At 43.9% G+C, this 15,046-nt stretch overlaps 2 protein-coding genes across 3 annotated transcripts in view; both read left to right on the top strand.

Moving 5' to 3' along the window:
- Positions 1-2,000, top strand: part of prkcg (protein kinase C, gamma) — a 31,393-nt gene extending 29,393 nt beyond the window's left edge. The window contains exon 17 of the mRNA XM_061081543.1: positions 120-2,000. Within this exon, the coding sequence (XP_060937526.1) occupies positions 120-281 (162 nt within the window). The 3' untranslated portion in view covers positions 282-2,000. The remainder of the gene's footprint in view (positions 1-119) is intronic.
- Positions 2,001-8,877: 6,877 nt separating this feature from the next.
- On the top strand, positions 8,878-14,783 carry cacng7b (calcium channel, voltage-dependent, gamma subunit 7b). Of its 2 annotated transcripts, XM_061081546.1 has the most exons (6): positions 8,878-9,073; positions 9,330-9,416; positions 9,952-10,092; positions 13,600-13,745; positions 14,343-14,561; positions 14,706-14,783. In XM_061081546.1, the coding sequence occupies exons 1-6, from the start codon at positions 8,878-8,880 to the stop codon at positions 14,781-14,783; spliced, it is 867 nt and encodes a 288-aa protein (XP_060937529.1). The 2 variants fall into 2 exon arrangements, with proteins under 2 accessions (XP_060937529.1, XP_060937528.1); XM_061081545.1 differs by having other exon boundaries at positions 14,343-14,783.
- Positions 14,784-15,046: the final 263 nt, after the last annotated feature.

The raw sequence follows: 15,046 nt of genomic DNA, 5'->3' as shown, positions 1-15,046 counted from the left end.
TATTTATTTTGTGTCTTTTTCAGGAGGAGGTTTAATGTGGATATGATCAGTTTTAATCCTGCACGTATCCTCCTAATCTTTAAAGAAACATGCCTTCTTTTTTTTCTTTTCTTCATCAGGGCGGAAAGAAAGGTGAAAACTTCGACAAGTTCTTCACTGCAGCTCCGTCGGTGCTCACTCCCTCCGACCCGGACATAATGGAAGCCATCAACCAGGATGACTTCGAAGGCTTCTCCTTCCTCAACCCAGACTTTGCCCCCTCGCCGCTCACCGCTGTTTGAAAATAGCTCCCACGCCCCTTTTAAATGTAATCCCCTTATTAATAGTAGTTTTATAACAGAGAAATTGAAACTCCTCTCATATTCAGATTCTGACGTTAACACCAAACTGCCAAGACACCTTTGTATCCATGCACTCTATTCGATGTATGTATTTCATCTAGATAGTCTCAGAATATGCATAGATATGCAATTATTATAGATTACCATTTTAGAGTTTCTCTTTTTGTAAGACGTCCATTAACTTGATATAGGACGGCTGTAGTGTGACTGTAGTATGATGACATACTGTACTTCACCTGTATGCATGCACTGTTTGTAGAAGGAACTACTAGGTATAGATTATCCAAGAAAGATAGACAACCAATTTGTTTTCAACATTTCCCACTGTTTTGATGAGCATCATCTTGTGTTGTAGAAGCCAAACAAAGACATGGTTCAGCTCCAGGTAGAGGGCAGAACAAGTCTGTCCATTTTTAATCATTTTTCATTTCATAAGCAGGAGTTTTCCTGAGAGGTCTGCTCCAGTTTAACACTGCACAGTAGCTCGGCATCCAAACCCCTTCAATATCTCAATATCTATGTTCCCAAGCTGCATGGGCCACAATGGCCTCCCGTGGAAGTGCTCAGTCAGGTTCCTGTGGCCCGGCCGGACCTCTCGGCTAACGTCACACCAGCGACCTCCTGTGACCCAGTGAGACAGTGAAACAGCTCAGTGGGCACGATGTGACGGTTAATGTAGGATACAGCTCTGCCCTGCAGCTCAGTCACATGGCCAGGAGGCGGTCCTCACATTACTGCATCATTTTTGTCTTCACAGATTAGTTTTGCCTCGTTTTTTTCCCCCTATTACTCCTCTGCAAAGTATGGAATTAAGCCTTGCAAATTACAGTATATAGCCTCCTTTTGAAACCTTACATTTGCACTGAAATATTTTTTGCTTATTTGGGAAATATGCCTCTGCCCGCAGCTAAAGCAGGAGGATTGTCAGTTTGCACAGGTACATAGACTTGTGTATTTTAGTGGTGTATACCATGAGGCTTTTTGCTGTGTAATGACACCCGCAGCATTGATTAGGGAGTAATTAACAGTGAGACTCGCCGGGACTGTTCAATACATGGAAAAATAATAGCAGCAGTGTCATTAAACCCTATCTGAGCAGGGCAGGTGGCAGCAGACGTACAGTTTAATAATCCCATTACAGAGCTCTTATCTCACAAGGCAGACGGTCATTTCACACACAAATCTGCTTCTCTATGACTTTTTTTTTCTGTGAAGGCAAAAAGATCCATTTAGCAATTTCTCATCCCGAGGAGAAGAATCCTCCTTTTTTTTTTGTTTTAAGTGCTGATGTCCCTGCGCCTGTAACTGGTGAGAGAGGTCAATCTCTTCGCCTCAGCTTTGTTTGACACACTGACGTTACAACATGACAAGTAGATATTTCAATCAATGATAGATAATCAATAGATCATTTATGTATATTTGTTGGTTGAGTTAATTTCTGTTTTTACGTGCTGGAAAAAAGAACGTTGAAATAAAGTCCCGGGGAAAAGAAAGTCATGAAACGAGGATGGTGAGGTGTTTCCTTCTGGGATGTTTGTGTGGAGCCGCTGAGAAACAAACATGCATCAGCTTTGTCTTCACCAAACGCCTCTTTGTCACGCTCACTTTTCACACATACTCACAAGTGCAATCGCAGCAATGTACACACACAGACACACACACACACACACACACAGAAGATGCTGACCCCTCTATTTACTGGGGTGCTGTAGTTGTCGAAGCAGCAAAACCACCTCTCAGGCATCACACTCTCCCTCCCGTCTCCTCCTCCTCCTTCTTTCCCGTCGTCCTCCCTCCCTTCTGCTCCTCCCTCCCTCCCTCCCCTTCAGCATCATGATGGGACTAATATCCCCATAGAGATCTGAGTTATAACAAGTTGACCTTCACTTTAAAATCTCATCAACTAACAATCTCCCTCTCCACCTCCCTCCCCTCCTCTTTATCTGCCCTTCATCTCTGTCTCCCTCTCTCTCGCTCGCTCTTCCTCCTCTGTTTGTCTTCTGTGTCAGTGCCGCACTGTAAATGCTTTACTGTGTTGTTTCCTCTCGTCCCGTGTAAAGTGTAGAATTTATTGCGGTTGCTGTTATCTCTCTGAAATACCCCCGCTGTCGTGTGTTGATGCAAGTGTCTCATCTTGTTGTATTTCATCAACATTATGATCTGTTTTACACATATACTTAATATTCTCTATCATGGTTTACAAGACAGTGACACACTGGAAGGGCTGCAGAGGACAAACACAGATAAACTCAGTTTGTGCTGCGATATAGTTTGAAAGATTTAAGCTACAATAACTATAAAAAATAAATAAAAAATAATGTAAAAGTGAATTTTTACTGCCAAACATCTGGACAAACATCCAGATGTCCTCTGTGTAGATGGTTTTTACCAATCGTGTCCAGATGTCTTCATGAGTTTCTGTGAGGAAGACATTTCGAGACATATCTTTTATGAGGCCAGATGAGACATATTAATAATCTCTGTAACACACAATACGTTAATAATATCAAACTGATGCATTTTACACTTCACCTTCTTCATCTTTAAAGAAAATAAAGCAGTTATAAACATTTTTTTCTGAAAACTATGAATCCTTTTTCGTTTTTTTCTTCATGTATTTTTCAATATGATATAAATCTGTTTTTGACGTCTCATTTCCAACTCCGCACAACAGCCTTTACTCCAACCTTGACATTATATGACTTTGTGCGAGCTGGACCTCTAATGCCCACTGATCGGATCTGTGTGTGTGTGTGTGTGTGTGTGTGTGCGTGTGTGTGTGTGTGTGTGTGTGTGTGTGCGTGTGTGTGCAAACCATCACTCACTGTCACAGAGACATGATATCATCCCTTATCTTCACCACTGCCTCTTCTTCCTCCAGCTCTGTCCCTCCTCTGTTTCTGTCTCTCATTGTCACACACACACCCCTCTCCTCCTGTGCTCATGCCCTGAGGTCAGAGTGTGCTGCAGAGTATTGATATCGTTACTAAAAATATAGGGATCCTCCACCAGCCGGCTAAAAATAGAGCAAAGGACAGAGACCACAGGAGACATGGGAGGAGGGGGCATGAAGAAGAGGAGGAGCGGGATGAAGAGAAAGGGAGAGAGAGGGTATCAGTACTGCCATTGCACTGCTATTCACCTGTATTAAATGAAGGTTATATGAAAATGTTTGATTAGTCTTCCACCTGATAGAACTGTAAATAAAATATTATTTGACCTGAAGTTTGCAGCCTGTTTCCCCCCCACTCCAAATCTGATCTAGTGCCCTATCTCACATTTCTGTCTGCCTCTCTTGCCTTTTCAAAACTGAATTTCCCTATATGGACATTATCACGATAAAGTAGAGTGCAGTACAATGCAGGTTGTTTAGTTTAGTTTATAAGGTTTTAAAAGATAACTTTAAATCCATTAGTTTAAAAAAGTGCAAATTTAGAAGATCAGTAACATAAGTAGCAGGACAAAAAGCGTTTTTTTCTGCTACTTATGTAACTAAGTAGCAGAAAAAGTAGTGTAACTCTAGATATTTTAATTATCATAAAAGGATTATAAGACAGAGGAGATGTGAAAGGTTTGAAATTATGAACAGACTTGTTTTGTATCGCTACAGGAAAATTTGACTTACAGCTAACTCGCTAAAATAAAGAATAAATTGACAAAACAATAATTCACAGGAGAATTAAATGGTGTCTGATATAAGTTAAAGTATAAAACCAGTAAAGATGAAAACTGTTTGCACATGACTCTTCATTGTTCAACATAAAACCACTGCACAGTGTACTTCACTGAAAGAAAGATAACGACAACAACAACATGTTTGAAGAGGGTATGATAGGATGAGATGTAATAGTTTGACCTCTCTCTCTCTCTCTGCCTCTCTCTGCCTCTCCCTCCCTCTCTCGCTTTCTCTCTCGCTTTCTCTCTCTGCCTCTCCCTCCCTCTCTCGCTTTCTCTCTCCCTCTCTGCCTCTCCCTCCCTCTCTAACTCTCCCTCTCTCTCTCTCTCTCTCTCTGCCTCTCCCTCCCTCCCTCTCTCGCCAACACTTCTCCCCACTGCTGCCGCTACAGTATGTCTCTGTTGTAGCCAAAGTAGCTTTTGCTGAACCGATCCACCGCAGTGCCTGGGACCTGCTGAGTGGAGGAGAGAGAGGGGGATTCGGAGGATGGGTAAGGGGGCTTGAGGGTAAACACGCCTAAGAGAGAGAGGGGGGGGGGAATAGTGAGAAAGACCAAAAATCCACCAAGCCTCCCTGGTGTGAGGTTTCTTGGCTACTGACGTGTGCGCACGACTCTCGTGGCAGGGTGAGTATTCCTTTCCTTCTGAATAACACTCGCGTGTGTGTGTGCGTGTGAGCGTGCGTGTGAGTTTTATTGGCAGTAACTGTGATGACGACGCCTTTGCAGCCCGACTTAGTCATTTTAAATGCATGCGTGTGTGCGTGTGTGTGTGATGACAGCTGTGGAAAGAGCAGCGTTCATGTCGTGCTCGCGTAAAAGACGGACCCTCATCCTCTCCACCTGAGGGCGCACAGGAAAAACCACCTCTCCCGTCACATGCATATTCACTCCGTGCGTGTTTGATTTCCTCCCAAACGTGTGTGTGTGTGCGAGTCGCTCACATGTTCCCTGCTCTGTTTATCATCTCCAAAACTCCGCGTGTGAGTGTGTGTGACAGCGGGTGGGGGGGCGGGGGCTCCTCCGAACAAGCCGCTGCGCACATCCCTGCTTCATTCACTGATCCCGCGCCACATACATGAAGTTAACACTGGAGGCTCAGGCTCCGATCGGCTGCAGACTTTTGACAAGAGAGAGAGAGAGAGAGAGAGAGAGAGAGAGAGAGAGAGAGAGAGAGAGAGAGAGAGACAGAGAGAGAGTGAGAGAGAGAGAGAGAGAGAGAGAGACAGAGAGTCCCTGCGCAGCTGAAATGACAGAATCATGAGCAAACCACTGAGTCACGACATTTTCCTTTTAGTCGTTATGGAGTCATTTATATTTTCCTGATGAGTGATTGCATGGCATCTCTCTCTCTCTCTCTCTCTCTCTCTCTCTCTCTCTCTCTCTCTCTCTCTCTCTCTCTCTCTTCTCTCTCTCTCTTTTCTCTTTCTGGTCTCACATCTTCAGACGCTGCACAGTCAAGGTTGGTTAGTTTAGCGCAAGTGTGGGCGCGTCCCCGTGATGCTCGTCCACGCTTCTGGGTACTCCTTCCCTTTTTTGGGCCAAGGTCTTTTCTCTGACTGACTCTGCTCCCTGTTCCCCTGCCAGTTTCCACCCTGTCCTCTTTTCTGCTGTTTTCCCTGACTGGATATTTTCAGCAGCTCATCCGTCACTCCCTCTTTTTCTCAGTGTCTCTCTTCCCTGATAGACTCGGAGGTGATGTCAGTCTGTGCAGAGAATTAAACCCTTTATCCCCCTTGTGGCTCCTATCTAACCAATTCAATTGGGCTCATTACTTTCTGGGTGAGGGAGCTGAGGGGCCTGTCTCGCTGCTCCAGAATAGGATTGTTATCACAAATCTAACAGGGGAAACAGATTTTTCTTTTCACTCAATCTCAATCTCAAGTCGACAATGGCTATTCCTCCAGCGATGTGAGCACAAAACATGGGTAGACAGGAGGGGAACTTGTCCCTGCTCTTCTTTATATTATCTCTACATCCATTAGAAACCATCAGGGTGTTGGTTTTCTGTGGGAGAGATGAGGGAGCTGTCCGTGGTGCTGAACGACTCGGAAGGAGCCACTCAGGCACGTCCACTCGTTTTTTTTTGCAGTGTTGCAGCTCCAATTGATTTCACACTCATTCCTGACCACTTTGGCACATTCTCTCAAATGCTGGGAGGTGTGATCATTCATCCCCGAGTCTCACGTCCTCTCCGCTCCCCGGTCATCTTCAACTTCACTTCAAACTCTCTCATTCACTCAGGCTCAAACTCTCAATCTTCCCTTTTCCCCAATCCTCTGACCTCACCCCCCTTCTTGTTCACCCGTCCCGAGAGTCAGCGTCAGTAACAGACACTGTTGGGCCTGCTGAACGATTCAAGACTGCTGATTAAAGAAGAAAAAAATGATGAAAAATGAATGAAGCTGACGTGACGCACAGAAATCCATAAAGATCTAAGCTTCACCGAATAAAACGAGTGTACAGCAACTTATATGCCATACATGTGTGACCTTTGCCTGACTCCTGAGTGGCTCTCATTTAAGTCTTGTCAATTAATAGTCACCTCTTGAAATCAGATGTCATCGCACCTACTTTCTCTTCTTAGAAATAGATTCACATCTTTACTACACAAGAGAGACATAATGTTTTTTAATTCATGTGATTATGGCATAAAGCTTTCAAATGACAGTGTTTTTCCTCCTTTTCGAACCTTACATTTGCTCTGAAATATTTGCTTGTGATTTATAAAATATACCTTAACTAATGCTATTAAACGGACATGATAATCTATTAATTATGCTAAATATGTCCATTGGTTCGTAAAATTCGACTAAAACTGTTTTGCTGTTTTGTCTCAGAAGTTGATTTCATTGATGCCATTTTAAGCTCCTGTATTTCCTATTTGATTTGATTTTAAATCTTTTATGGTTGCTCATAGTTATCTCCTTACTTCAATGCGTCCCAGCAGCAACTCATGCCGTTCATCGTCAGTTTCTTTGAGCCTTAAAATGTCCAAAGAGGCTTATTCTCTGAAACCTTTGCCACCAAAACAGTCCTATTCGTCTCTGCGGCTGCACAGAAACTCAAGTTACTTCTATATTGGTCACGTCTTGTGCAGCGTCTGTTCAGATAAGATGAGGCCAAGTTTAATCTTTAAGAGTTTATTACCCTCGACAATTATCGTTTCTATTATAACTCGGCTCCTGAAAGGCTCAATGGCTTTTCAAACGAAGGAGGAACAGAGGAGGAATAAAGTGCTCATTATTTTTTATTACTTCTTTTTTGTTGAGGGTGACTGATAAATTGTCAGAATTTATTTAATTAAATACTCAGTGTTTGACAACGCACAACGTAGAGGTGACTAGTTGAAGTATCAGTTATTTTGTATGATTCAGACTGTTCTGCCTCAGGCTGTAGCCAGCAGTGGATGTGAGTGATGCTCGTTGTAGTTGTGAATGAGTCTTGAACACCTGCTCTTTGTCGCCAAGCAGGAGCATTCATCATCACTCTCTTCACGGCCGTACCTGTGTTCCCCCGGTCAGTTACTACTCAATTTCAAGTGACTTAATGGACTTGAATGTCTGTGAGATACAGTGTGAAAGTCCCAGCATGCGTGTAGAGACAATAAAATATATCTGCAGCAGGTGACAGATGTTATCAAGTCAGTATGGGCAGAGCTCCAGCTGTGAAAGGCATGAGTAGTGTGTACTTAGATGACACCAGGTTTATAAACATAGGAACATTTTCAAGTAATTATATGAAACATAGTTCAAAATGTGGGAAAGCACAGACGAGAGCCTGTTATACTCGCATACAAAGGTGAACTTCTCACAGGGGAATATAAGAGGTCGGTTGAATTACACTGATGATCCTACCATTGTCCCATTATAACACAGGATGTAATCTATAACTCAACAAAATGAGGCTGGTTAAAGTAAATACTAACCCTGCTCTGAGTTTCCCACGTGCATTTACTCCCCCTGACTTGTCAAGATGATGCTGCTGAACAAATGAAGCAAGAGGCTAGTGGCCGAGCAATTACACACACACACACAAACACACACACACAAACACAAAAAACACGTGCATACAAATGCACAGATTCGTACAGACAGCACACTCAGAAGCTCTGCAGTGAGGTCTTTCTCTGTCAACCAGAACTAAGTCACAGAAAGACCATGTGTGAGTCATTCAGGACCTCTCCTTCCCCTTGTGATCTGTGTGTGTGTGTGTGTGTGTGTGTGTGTGTGTGTGTGTGTGTGGTCCAGGTATTACTCATGTTGTCGGGACCTAAATCTGTCACATTATGAGGACTTGTCTTTCTTATGAGGACAACAAGTCCACATAATGTAAATCCTTATATGTTGAGGTTAACACATAAGTTTAATGTAATACATTAGGATTGGTGTTAGGGTAAGGCAATGAGTAACTATGGTTAAGGTTAGAGGAAATCATGTTAAGTCAATGTGACTCTGCTTGTGTGTGTGTGTGTGTGTGTGTGTGTGTGTGTGTGTGTGTGTGTGTGTGTGTGTGTGTGTGTGTGTGTGTGTGTTCGCTATTCAAGTCTTTCCCCATAACTTCACCGGTTTAAGTCATCATCTGTTGCGTTGGCTCCTTTCTGACCTTTAACACGATTGGCTGCCAGTGGATGTGTCATTAACTCATCTTTAGCAATAACGAGGCAAGACAGGGAAACAGCCAGTAGCAGTTTGCACGCGTGCACATCGCATGTTTCTCTCAGTGCACCTCGACCCCCCCTCCACCCCCACACCCATGACCTCTTTCAGATTTCCCGACATATTTTTGTATCTCTGCAGGTTTGGTTTCATGTGCATTCCCCTCTTTTCCTCTAACACTCCTCTCTTCCCCCCACCCATCAGATGAGTTCGTGCAGCAGCCGTGCGTTGACCATCCTGTCCACAGTGTTCGGAGCCTGCGGGCTGCTGCTGGTGGGGGTGGCCGTGTCCACCGACTACTGGCTGATCATGGTGGAGGGCATCATCCTGCAGCAGAACCAGAGCATGGAGGTGAAGATGGCCCTGCACTCAGGCCTCTGGAGGGTTTGCTTCGTGGCCGGTAGGAACACACATGTTTGAATATTAAAAATATTGAAAGACTCCTGCTCTTTCTGACACACAATCACTCGTTCATGTGTGTGTGTGTGTGTGTGTGTGTGTGTGTGTGTGTGTGAGCTGCTGGCCTCTGGAATCACAGCTGTCATAAAATTGTTTGTTACCTGTGAGCCTACAAGCTTTTTTTGTTTTGTTTTGTTTCATCATGCATCACTGACTTTGACTGACTTTTTTTTTTCTCTCTGTGTGTTTCCTCACAGGGGCAGAAAATGGGAGATGTGTAGCGTCAGAGTATTTCACTGAACCCGATATAGAGATAACCACCGAAAACACAGCGAACATCCTCAGTGAGTAAAACACAGAACAACACAGTGACATCACACATCATCCACTGACGCTGTGACACACCGCAGAGTCCCCCTGCTGATTGATTGTGGCTACTATAATTTGAGCATCATTTTAGTAGAGCTGCAATGATAAGTTGATTGATGATCGACAGAAAATGTATTTGAACCTCTTTGGATAATTGATTAATTGTCTGAAAACATTTTATTGAAATAAATAATGTTAAAATTATGCAGTTGCAGTTTCTCCAGTTGGAAGATGCTGTTTTTATCTGTTTTATATTATTGAAAACTGAATGTTTTGGGATTTTTGACTGCTGGTGGAACTAAAAGTGAGATTTGAAGACTTTGCATTGGAGTTTCTCTTACTTTAACAGAATGAAAACAACTCTTTCCCATCCCATTTTAGAGGAACATCTCAGCATAGCTTTGAACACATTACATATAGATTTTATAGTTATTAAAATGTACATTTCTAGCAGGAAAAGGACACAGCCCGTCATCGCTGTTTAACACTGTGACCTCTGTCTCTCCACAGAGATGGTGCGTACGGCCACGCCCTTTCCGATGGTGTCGCTGCTCTTCGTCTTCACCGCCTTCGTCATCAGTAACATCGGACACATCCGGCCTCAACGCACCATCCTGGCCTTTGTGTCCGGCATCTTCTTCATCCTCTCAGGTGGGACTCATTACTCATGTCCCGCCGTCACCAATCCCTGGCTCTGTGACCAATTAGCGCTGCCTGGTGTGTCCCGTGTCACACGTGCAGACGCTCCATCACTTTCATCATCTGTTGTCTGTGTCTGATGCAGGTGTGCACACTCTTATCAGGAGAAGGAGAAGATTAGTTTTCATGACACCTGCTTGCTGAGGATTTTCAGATCCTTGACTTTGCACGACTTTGAAATGAAACTGACTTCCTCAGATTCCCCATTAACAACTGGAGTAGCACTAAGTAGAGCATGGACTTTCAACAGTCTCTACTCCAGATTTCACACGCTTATAAATATCAGTCGCTCTGAATTATTCCCTGGGAAAACAGTGAAGGTGTTGCAGTCTCGTTATGTTAGAAAAAGTGAAGGAAAAGATCCTGGATCCATCCCCTGGTTCTCATCCACACCAAATTGTAATGGTCCTTCGCTGACCCATTCAGCATCCATCCACCAGGGTTCGTGGGAAATCCTTCTGGTTGTTTTTGTATAGTCTTGCTTGACGGGCACATTCTAAATGCTTTACAGTACAGTCACACGTTCATACATACATACATTCCCCAAATTCACTTTTTTTTAATATTCTCTTTATCAATCACCCACTGTCGAGGTTTGGGGTTCAGTATCTTGCCCAAGGGCACTTAGACCTGCTGAATGGAGGAGTCTGGGATCAAACTTCCGACCCTCTGATTAGTGGATCAGCCACTCTACCCCCTTACCCGCAAGCAGATGAAATCATAACCTCCTTTGTGGAGCTAATAATGGCACAAAAATCAATATGGCACCACACGTGTGAAATTGGTGGAACTAAACACTCAGGAGTCGTTTCTTCTCTGTGTCGCTGGATTCTCTGGATTAGTGTAATTAACCTTCTTGGACAGCAGGTGGCTGTAACGCTCCCACTTCCCGGGCCCGGTGTGCAGAGAGCAGAAGTGTCAGGAGCCTCAGTGGAGGAGCTCCTGTTCGGGGAGCTTCACTCGACTTGTTTGAGAAGGAGGCAGCGCTGCGGAGCCTCGACGATGGGCATCAAACGCAGTCTGATCCGACAGCTCCGACTTGCCACAGCAGCCACTTGCTGATAAAGGGTGCAGCGGAATAATAGGTGTTATGTAACCCGGGTTATGCAATGTTCACAGGCTGCGCTGTGTCGCAGTGTTTCACTTTATGAGGTATTTTCATAATAGGGTGATAATGAGGGGCAGGCGTATCAAATTGCTTTTCGGCGGTTAGATATTCTGCCGCACTAAGCCTCTCTCTCTAAACACTTCCTTCCTTCTGTCTCCCATACTCGCCCCTCGCTCACCCCCACCTCCCTCATTCATTCAGCCTCTCAATTTTCTCAACCCCCCCCTCCCTCCCTTCTCTCTCCCCTCTTATTTCCTGCTCGACCCTTCACTCAGAGTATGTTCTCGCTGTGGAGCTCCGTGGTGGTGTCTGTGGACCCCTGAGCGATGTGAACCTGATTCTGTTGGCCCCACAGAGGTCTGATGGATGCTGTAACTCGGCTTTGTGGAGTTCTGGTTCATTTTACAGGCCGCAAAACACGCAGCATGGAGCCGCAACTGTTCAAGCTCGGTTAGAGGCTGATGTCTTCTTGTGACTTTTGGTTTCTCTCCTCAAACCCACCACACACACATCCCCTCGCATGTGCTCCTGCAGACACTTCATTCATTTTACATTCTTCTCCCTCTTTTTTTGTCTCACACTTTCTTTTCTTTTCTCATTTGCCCGCAGTGGTCTCGTTCATGTCTTTGCCCCTCGGATTCCTGGTGTTACTTATTCAGAGGAAGATGTACATCCTCCGCAGGATTGACAGCAGCATGCTTTCTGCATTTCCAGTGCTTTTCTATGTTAAATCGACAACACAACCTCTTAAACCGACTCTTCAAGTAGAGGACATAACCGTTGACAGCCTTGTGGTACACTTGAATATTCAAGTGAAGGCTAAAAATACTCTTATTTGCTGCTTACAGCTTGAAGCTTTCTTTGAATATTGATTCTTCGATGTTGCCCATATGTTGTTTCTCATGCATTTAACATTTGGAAGCAGCTTATAGAGCATGTGAGGGTTTCCCTAAGAGGAAGGGGGTTTAATGTTGCATGTGTTGCTTCTGGGTGAAAAGCCTTTCCTGGTTTTTCATATAATTACTATGGTGAGTACATAAACACATTGAATTTTACAGTGAACACTGTAGGTGGTCTTAGAAACTTTGTCAAGCCATTTTCGCATTTTACTTCCTTATTCTTTAATGTCTATTTTTTATATATATACATATATCTTTATTATGGTTAGGTTTTATTTGTATGAACCAAATTATATAGGTATAAAAATATCACATTACAGGGTAACAAGTAAATTAAATGCAAGTGGCTATTTGGATATTCATATTCAAATTAAAAGCTCAAAGGATGTCTATGATATGTTTTAAGGGAAACATGCTACTTCAATTCATTAAGTCATCAATATATTCAGAAAATAGATTGTGACTCAATGAGGATTTGACTTAAAGTCAGTTTGCAAATGTTGTAGATGTTATAATATGTATCATTATATAACATGTATTTAAACTAATCTGTATGAATACAGTAAATGTTAATTTAGAAACTGCATAACATTAACTGACAAAATGTACTCATGGAATTTGTTTGCCTTTCAATATCCTGCAAAACATCATCCAGGGAAGTCTTTTTATATTTTTACGGAAATGTTTATTCCTCATTTAACATTAAGAAAAGATTGTGTTCAGGTCTTGTGGTTTGATTCTGAAGAAGTCTAAAGTAGCAGAAACACGAGATGTGGTATGTTTAAGTTTATACATTTACACATTGTCACCTAAAGTTAACCACATGCTAATCTCCCCATGATTGAATAAGTAGCACTTTGTACACTTTGAAAACAATGAACATAATCCAAGTGGAAATTATATTTCCCTCAAGATGTATGTTGAGAAAGGAAATGAGTCTGAATATAATTTTGCATCAGTTGGCTGTGAGGAGAAGAGAACAAGAGGCAGCTCAACATTAGAAATATGTCATAAGGTCATCCAAGCATGATTTACAATTATTCTTCTCCAGAATATTGTAGATATCCTAGTTTTAAAAACTTCTTCTCTAACATGATGTCATCCCTAACCCCTGGGTAACCATATTGCATTAATGATCTTTCAGTGTTCTACTTCTACATTATAAGGTAAAACTCAAAGGAAAGTTTTTCATTTCTGGAAGCGATCATCATTATCCCCTTACTTGTCGTTATGCTACAGACCTAAACACAAAATGTCTCTCTGGTCCTCCTCTCATCTCTTTATTAATGTTAACATTTGTGAGGCTGATTGCTCGGTGGCATCACTGCACATCCCATCTCTCTCTCTCTCTCTGAAACCCTCACCACACTGGTGATCACTATATAATGACCTTCTCACTCCCTCTTTCATCTGCCTGTCTCTCTGATGTTAATGTTAATGTGCTTGGTGCAGGCCTGAGTCTGGTGGTGGGCCTGGTGCTCTACATCTCCAGCATTAACGACGAGGTGATGAACCGGCCCAGAGAGCCCGAGCAGTTCTTCAACTACTACTACGGCTGGTCCTTCGCCTTCGCTGCCTCCTCCTTCCTGCTCAAAGAGGTCAGTCTGGGCATGTGTGTGTAAGAGAGAAGAACATGGAGGAGGAGGAGGTGTGTTTATGTGGAATATGCTGCACACATGGAACATATAATCATTTCCACTGCCTGGGAGATGTTTCCTGGAGTGCAGGGATATTAAGTGTGAGCGGTTATGATGAGAAACTGCAGGGTGTGTGTGTGTGTGTGTCTGCGTTCAGCCTCACATGCGCAGCCCTGCTTGATGCAGTGTCATGTGAGTCCTCTGCTCCTCCTCCCACCTCCCCTCCCTCCTCCTCCATCAGTCTCTTACCCATCATCATCAGCAGTGCTGCTCTTAATGCGATGCAGTGGACGGTTCAACACAAACTAGCATCCTCCCCTCCATCTTTCCTCCACGCTCTTGTTTCCTTCCTTTGCTCTTTTTTTTTTTATACAGTTGAATTTCAGCTTAAAACAACTCACTCCATCTTGAATCCTTGCAGAGAAACAGTGCACGCCTTCTTCATCCCTCTTTATGTCATGTCACTTTTCATCTAATTAAATCCCCGTCACTTGTAAACAGATGAGATCAGCTCATGGGACTAAATCCTCCCTTATCTCTCACTGATTTATTCATCAGGGGGCCGGGGTGCTGTCAGTCTACCTGTTCATGAAGCGTTACGCCGAGGAGGAGATGTACCGCCCCCACCCGGCGCTCTACCATCCCCGCCTGTCCGACAGCAGTGACTACAGCGGCCAGTTCCTCCACCCAGAATCCTCCTGGCCTCCCCCGAAGCGCGGCCGCAGCACCTCCGAGGCCTCCAGTGACATCTCCATCCAGCTCAACCAGGCGCCACCGGTTCCGACCAAGAACAAGCTTCAACCAAGCGCCATGGGAAGCCCACCCTCTGGCTCCTCCTCTGCAGGGAGCTACCCTCAGTCTGCCGGTTACCCCTCCACACACACGCTGCCCAGGTCACACTCCTCACATCCCCAGGGTCAGGCCCTTCCCATGCCCCCATCACATGTGCCTCCTCCTCACTATCACGCACACATGCAGATGAGCGCCTCCCCCTGTTAGGTAGAGGGCGCACTGTGGAGGTAAGGAGAGACACAGACTCCTCATATTCATTTATGCTGTACATTTAGATGTGGAACAGACTAAACACGGAGTTTGGATCATATTAGGCGAAGAGGAGAGAAAATGTAGCTTTAGAACAACATGAAGACAAAGGAGATTGCACAGATTGAAAAGGAAGATTTTACAGAAAAGGGCAATGAATTAATCGAGTAATTCAGAATTACACGAAGGAGAAAGAGACAAAGGACTGTAGAGGTGAGGTT

Source organism: Limanda limanda, chromosome 11, assembly GCF_963576545.1.
Source record: "Limanda limanda chromosome 11, fLimLim1.1, whole genome shotgun sequence".
In the NCBI taxonomy this organism is placed as follows: domain Eukaryota; kingdom Metazoa; phylum Chordata; class Actinopteri; order Pleuronectiformes; family Pleuronectidae; genus Limanda; species Limanda limanda.
This window is presented reverse-complemented; position numbering and strand designations above follow the sequence as displayed.

Excerpts from the sequence above, each read along its gene's own strand:
- cacng7b (XM_061081545.1), top strand. The coding sequence starts at position 8,878 with ATGAGTTCGTGCAGCAGCCGTGCGTTGACCATCCTGTCCACAGTGTTC. Across the intron at positions 10,093-13,599 it reads CATCTTCTTCATCCTCTCAG|GCCTGAGTCTGGTGGTGGGC; the intron begins GTGGGACTCATT and ends TGCTTGGTGCAG. Across the intron at positions 13,746-14,342 it reads CCTCCTTCCTGCTCAAAGAG|GGGGCCGGGGTGCTGTCAGT; the intron begins GTCAGTCTGGGC and ends TTTATTCATCAG.